Below are 5549 nucleotides of genomic sequence, written 5' to 3'. Positions count from 1 at the left end.
CTCAGAGCTCTTTTCATGAATGAATCATTTTCAAAATATCTACAAGGACTCATGAGACATTGTGTTTGTTATTATATATATGTATGTATATATATATATATATATATACATACATATATATATATATATATATATGTATGTATATATATATATATATATATTAATGGGTATTCAGTAGAGCAGCGGCCCCTGGTGTCCACTCGAGGAACTGCAGCATCAGACACTTCATTTGAACAGAAGACACAACATCTAAGCTTTTATTTTGAAGCGCGTCAGCAGACTTTTTATTGGCGTGTGTTTGTTTCTGTGAGAGCGCCTCCTGCTGGAGCTCGCCGGGTCTGTTTACATGACCTGCTGGGACGAGCTCACCACCTTCCCGTCCACGATCTCCTCCACCACCGTGATGACCTTGGTGGTGGTTTTGCTGGTGCTGCTGGAGCTGGACGAGCTGCAGGAGAGAGAGAGACCATCAGGGCTCAATATCCTCATTTCATATTCTACACAAATCTTTCTCCACATTTTCACTCTTGAGTTTCACAAACTGTAAGCATTGGAGAGCAAACAGATGTATTTATTCTATTATTATGACAATAAGAGTAAATATGAGCAAAATAAGCAGCTCGATCAGACGACATACATTTGTTTGGAAATATAGTGTAAAAAAAATAGACTTCATCAATTTAACTTTAGTTTAGTTTCGGGTTCATTTTAGCCAGTTTTCTTAAATTATAAATGCTAATTGTTCATTTTCACTACTAAGCTCACAATTTGCATCGTCCAGTTTTTGTGAACTGTGTGAAACGTTGTTGCGATAAAACCTTAGAAGTTAAAAGAAAAACAACTCGATTCTCAGCTGAGAGTTGAAGTGAAATATGAATAAAATAATGAACCCCAAAAGATTTTGCTATCTTAAAAAATAGGTGTGATGTCATTGCACTGCATTAGATATGCAGTTGAAGGGGTTTTGTTTTAATGTCACAAATCTGTTGAATCCTGAGTTCGTTGCCTGCGGTTGTCTCACCTTCCACCGCTGCTGCTGCTCTTGACCATGCTGCTCTTGCTGCTGCTGCTGAATCCGCCGCCGCCTTCTCCGTCCAGCAGCCTTCTGTACTCGGCGATCTCCATCTCCAGTCTGGTCTTGATGTCCAGCAGCGCCTGGTACTCCTGTCCCTGCCTCTCCAGGTCGGCCCTCAGCTGCATCAGCTGCTCCTCCATGGAGGTCACCTGCATCTGGTACCCAGACAGCTTCATGGAGTAGCGGCTCTGTGTCTCGGCCAGGGTGGCCTCCAAGGACAATTTCTGCAGGAGAGAGAGAGAGAGCGGCTCGGTTAGTTTGTGCCCTCGTGGACGTAAAAGAGACGACGTGATAGAGAGAGAGTGAGAGAGAGAGACGCTCACCATGCTGAGCTGAGACTGCAGCTCAATCTCCAGGCCCTGCAGAGTCCGCTTCAGATCCGTGAGCTCTGTTTTGGACGTCTGGATGACCTCGGTGCTGATAGCGACTTCCTGGTTCAGTGCTTCTGACTGTGTAGGGAGAGAGGACACAGAGCACCGAGCGTGTCACCACCCGTCCATCCCACAATAGCTGCCGAGATGTTTCCACTTATGAGGCGGCTCAGGTCTTACCTTGGTCTGGAACCAGCCCTCCAGCTCTTTGGCGCTCTTGGCGGCGTTCGCCTCGTACTCTTCCCGGACATCCGCGATGATCTTGGAAAGGTCGACCTGAGGAGCAGCGTCTACCTCCACGTTCACCTGGCCGCTCATCTGGTCGCGCATGGACAGCAGCTCCTCCTCGTGGTTCTTCTTGAGGAAGATCAGCTCCTCCTTCAGGCCCTCGATCTGCATCTCCAGGTCGGTCCGGCTCAGGGTCAGCTCGTCCAGGACCCTCCTCAGACCGGCGATGTCGGCCTCCACCGACTGACGCATGGCCAGCTCGTTCTCGAACCTGCAGCAGGACAAAAGAAGAGGGTTTAGTTTCTGAAGTGGCTGAAAGGAAATGTGTTGAAACTTCAAAACTTTAGATTTATTGAATTTGTTCACTGACTTGAGCCTGAAGTCGTCAGTGGCCAGTTTGGCATTGTCGATGGATAGGTAGATGCCGCCGTTGATTTTGGTGGCATCCTGGATCTGGGAGATAAAAAAAGAGGAAATAAAAGAGTTATCTGTTAAAGTTCTCATGACGGGAAACTATCTAATCATGTAAATGTCTCCCTTTCACTTTGAGACTCTTGTGATTTTTACAGAAAGAAATTTAATTTGAACTCAACTTCGAGTTTTCACACAATAAGAGAAAAGGTCAGCTGTCTCGTTACACTAATTGCATGATGTCACACCCTGTGTACTTGTACTTCTGAGTACTACTAGTACTACTTTAACTGTATCACGAGATGGTTAACAGCTGATTTTGGTTTCTGAGTCAGATTAAAGTTTAGTCACAGTGTTCATGTTTAACTTCTCACTGGATGATAACGTGCAGCACTTCCTGTTGTGGGGCACATGACCCCCCCAGGTGAAGCCTACCTTTTGCTGCAGCTCTGCGATGGTGGCGTAGTAGACACTGTAGTCTCTGGAAGACGGCGACGTCTTGCTCTCCAGGAACTGCCTGATCTTCAGCTCCAGCTCCCCGTTGGCGATCTCCAGCTTGCGGACCTTGTCCAGGTAGGTGGCCAGCCGGTCGTTCAGGTTCTGCATGGTGGCCTTCTCGCTGACGGAGATGTCGATGCTGCCGCCGCCGCCGCCACCTCCAGAGCCGAAGCCAAATCCAGAACCTCCACCAGAGCTGAAGCTGTAGCTGCTGCTGCCGCCGCCGCCGCCACCGCCATAGCCGCCACCGCCATAGCCGCCACCGCCGCTGGCATACTGAGAGGAGCTGCTGGAGATCTTAACGGAGGAGCCTCCTGCTCCACCGTACATGGAGCTGCTGGACGCTCGACCTCCTCCCATTAACATGGAGCTGCCGTACATTCCACCTCCCATGGAGCTCCTGCTGCTGTTGAACATGTTGAGTGTTGATGAGGAGGATCACTACCTGCTTCAGCCAAAGAGAAGAGAGAGTGAGGAGGGAAGAGAGCTCCTTTTTTTTATACTGGCGGAGGAGGAGGAGGCGGAGGCGGAGGAGGAGACACTTGTTATTCTTTAATTCAGCTGAAAAGGTTAACAGGTGTGTTAGAGTCCTCCCATCACCTGCTGCAGGGCGAGTCCTGACACATTCATCTTTAAGCTCAACCAGCAACCTCAAATCTGTTATTAACGATTTAACGAGTTGACACGTTCTTGGCAGCAGAGAAACAGGACTCTCTCTGGTCTGAAGAGTAAAACCTGCGCTTAGTTTCAGCACAAAGACTGAGATCAATAGAACAAACACGGAGTCACCAGAGAGCCGGTTAAAGTCCTGCTGGTGTTGCTCTTCACACCACAGAGTTTATGGCAGATTATTGCATTTAAAAGTGTTTTAATGGAACAAGAACAAACTAAACTATCACCAGGTTCAAGCTTTACCGAGAGGATGCAGCTTTGGATGACTTCTTGTAACGTTACATCATTATTTAATTTTAAAAATGCCAATAATAATCATTATAATGATAAAATAATAATGGGGTGGATAAATAATATACATAAATAATAATAAAGAATAAATCAATAATAATTTGGATTATTTTGTTATAAACTGCAGAATTAGATTAAAAGGTTTCATGGAACTAAAATACATTTTGATCCTCAGCTGATGTAAACATGTGCAATAATGTGTATGTTCAACACCAGCGTTCACTTCTCTGATATAAAACAGGTCAGTAAACGCCCCTCTGGTGGATCTTAAGATGAACCCAAACAAACATATTTAACTGTGAATAATCAAAATGATGCAGAAACGACTCGATAACAATGCAGATTTGTAAAGAATGTGAGTTCACGTTTTGTCAGTTCTGTCTGTAAGACGACAAGCAAACTACTTTAAAAACGTTTGTTTTCTGGATGAAGCTCGGATCGATCAGTGCTATGCTAAGCTAACATTGGAGCTGCTCCATCAACACTCACAATAACATCATCTAGGCGTAAATACAGCAGCGTGTTATTATTTATATACATTTATATGTAGAGTTTCTTCTATATTCCGGTTCACATCAAGATTTTTATGTGGTGTTCAACCGATGAACGCTGTACATCCTGAAGGGACCGCTAATATAAACGAGCTAACGGAGCTAACGGAGGTCATGTAGCTAACGACTGCTAACAATGGAGCAGGCCGCTGCTTCTCTCCATTCTGTTCTGTTAACGATGTTCCTGAACATCTCGCCTCGTTGCTGATTAAATGCAGCGCCAGAGCTGCATTTAATCAGCTCATTTCAGAGTTTATCTGCAGATAAACTTCTCAGTTTTGCAGAAATGCACTTTGGGAGTTTTAGTCAACTTCTCCCCCAAAATATTTATGTAGACAAACTTTGACTTCTAATTCAATAGTTTGACTTCTACTATTACAAGTTATTACAAACTGGGCAGATAGATCAGTAGATCTCAGAGCGGGTGTGACCGCGTGGTATTCTGCTGCAAGCTCATTCCCACCGTGAGCAGTTCTCAGGCCGAAGGGCAACTGACAGGAATGTACAACACCCACTTCATTCAACCTGGATTTAAACAAACGGCAGTATGTTTGTTTAAGAGGCGTAGACACTTGAGTTATTCAGCTTTGAAAGGAGGAGAAGTACAGAGAAGTAAAGCACGGCTCAGTTTTCAATGAACAAATAACAACACATAATTCATTTTATAACAATGTGATGCATCTCGACACAGAAAGTAATCAGCTGCACTCAGACTTAAATCCTTACTTATTTGAAGTGTTTTAACGGTAATAACGCACCAACAGTAATATTTTACGTATATCTTATGCATGTTTATTTTATGTTCTCTGCAATATTGTCATATTTTAATATTATATAGGTGGAGGCTTCAAATAAGTCCAGTTGGCTTTCTGCCTCTTCCTGATCTATGATAATATTAATATCTGTTGTTTTGTTGTCTATTGTTTAAATTGTGCAAAATAAATAAACTAAACTAAACAGACCATTCAGTCCAGCAACACATTGAGTGTTTATAGGAAAAAAATGCCAGAAACTCAGAAGAACAAAAAAAATATGGAGGCGGACTGTCGTGGTCCGATAGTTATATCAAGAAACAAAACGTATGTATGAAGTTCTATCTGAAAAGAAAGTTTAAAGTTTCAGAGTGTACGATTGTTGTTAAAATCATTCAATAAATGAACAAACATGATCACCAGAAGCTGAAGAGTTCACCGTGCTGATGTCAAAGACGGAGATATCTGCTAATATTAGCACGCTAACCAGCTAGCCGCGGCCCCGTCCCGTCTTGTAGTACCACTTGTAACCTGGAAAGGCGCTAGAGAGTCAATGTAGCGTCCACTCTGACCTCAGACCACCATGAGAGGACCAGGAAGTAGAGCTGAGGGCTCGTCAATAAAACATCTGTAAGTTTTGATAGTTTTTGTTTATTGGATTAAATACAAAGTGGGTCTCTGGTAGAGACCTGTCAATCAC

General features: G+C 44.0%; 1 protein-coding gene across 2 annotated transcripts; it reads right to left on the bottom strand.

The window, feature by feature from the left end:
• Positions 1-243: 243 nt before the first annotated feature.
• LOC116379000 (keratin, type I cytoskeletal 13-like) lies at positions 244-3037 on the bottom strand. 2 transcript variants are annotated; one of them, XM_031840910.1, is made up of 7 exons: positions 2855-3037; positions 2521-2725; positions 2045-2127; positions 1627-1945; positions 1399-1524; positions 1022-1299; positions 244-448 (listed from the first exon to the last, which is right to left on the bottom strand). In XM_031840910.1, the coding sequence occupies exons 1-7, from the start codon at positions 2998-3000 to the stop codon at positions 343-345; spliced, it is 1263 nt and encodes a 420-aa protein (XP_031696770.1). In that variant the 5' UTR covers positions 3001-3037; the 3' UTR covers positions 244-342. The 2 variants fall into 2 exon arrangements, with proteins under 2 accessions (XP_031696770.1, XP_031696769.1); XM_031840909.1 differs by having other exon boundaries at positions 2521-3037.
• Positions 3038-5549: the final 2512 nt, after the last annotated feature.

This window comes from Anarrhichthys ocellatus, unplaced genomic scaffold (genome assembly GCF_004355925.1).
Source record: "Anarrhichthys ocellatus isolate YVR2014 unplaced genomic scaffold, GSC_Weel_1.0 scaffold3540, whole genome shotgun sequence".
NCBI lineage: Eukaryota > Metazoa > Chordata > Actinopteri > Perciformes > Anarhichadidae > Anarrhichthys > Anarrhichthys ocellatus.
Note: the sequence above shows the minus strand (reverse complement) of the source record. Positions and strands in the feature narration are given on the sequence as shown.

What these genes read in the sequence shown, in the direction of transcription:
- LOC116379000 (XM_031840909.1), bottom strand. Translation starts at nt 3,000, where the DNA reads ATGTTCAACAGCAGCAGGAGCTCCATGGGAGGTGGAATGTACGGCAGC. An exon ending in ACTGACGACTTCAGGCTCAA is followed by an intron (nt 1,946 to 2,044) that starts GTCAGTGAACAA and finishes GTCCTGCTGCAG; the next exon opens with GTTCGAGAACGAGCTGGCCA. An exon ending in TGCAGTCTCAGCTCAGCATG is followed by an intron (nt 1,300 to 1,398) that starts GTGAGCGTCTCT and finishes TCTCTCCTGCAG; the next exon opens with AAATTGTCCTTGGAGGCCAC.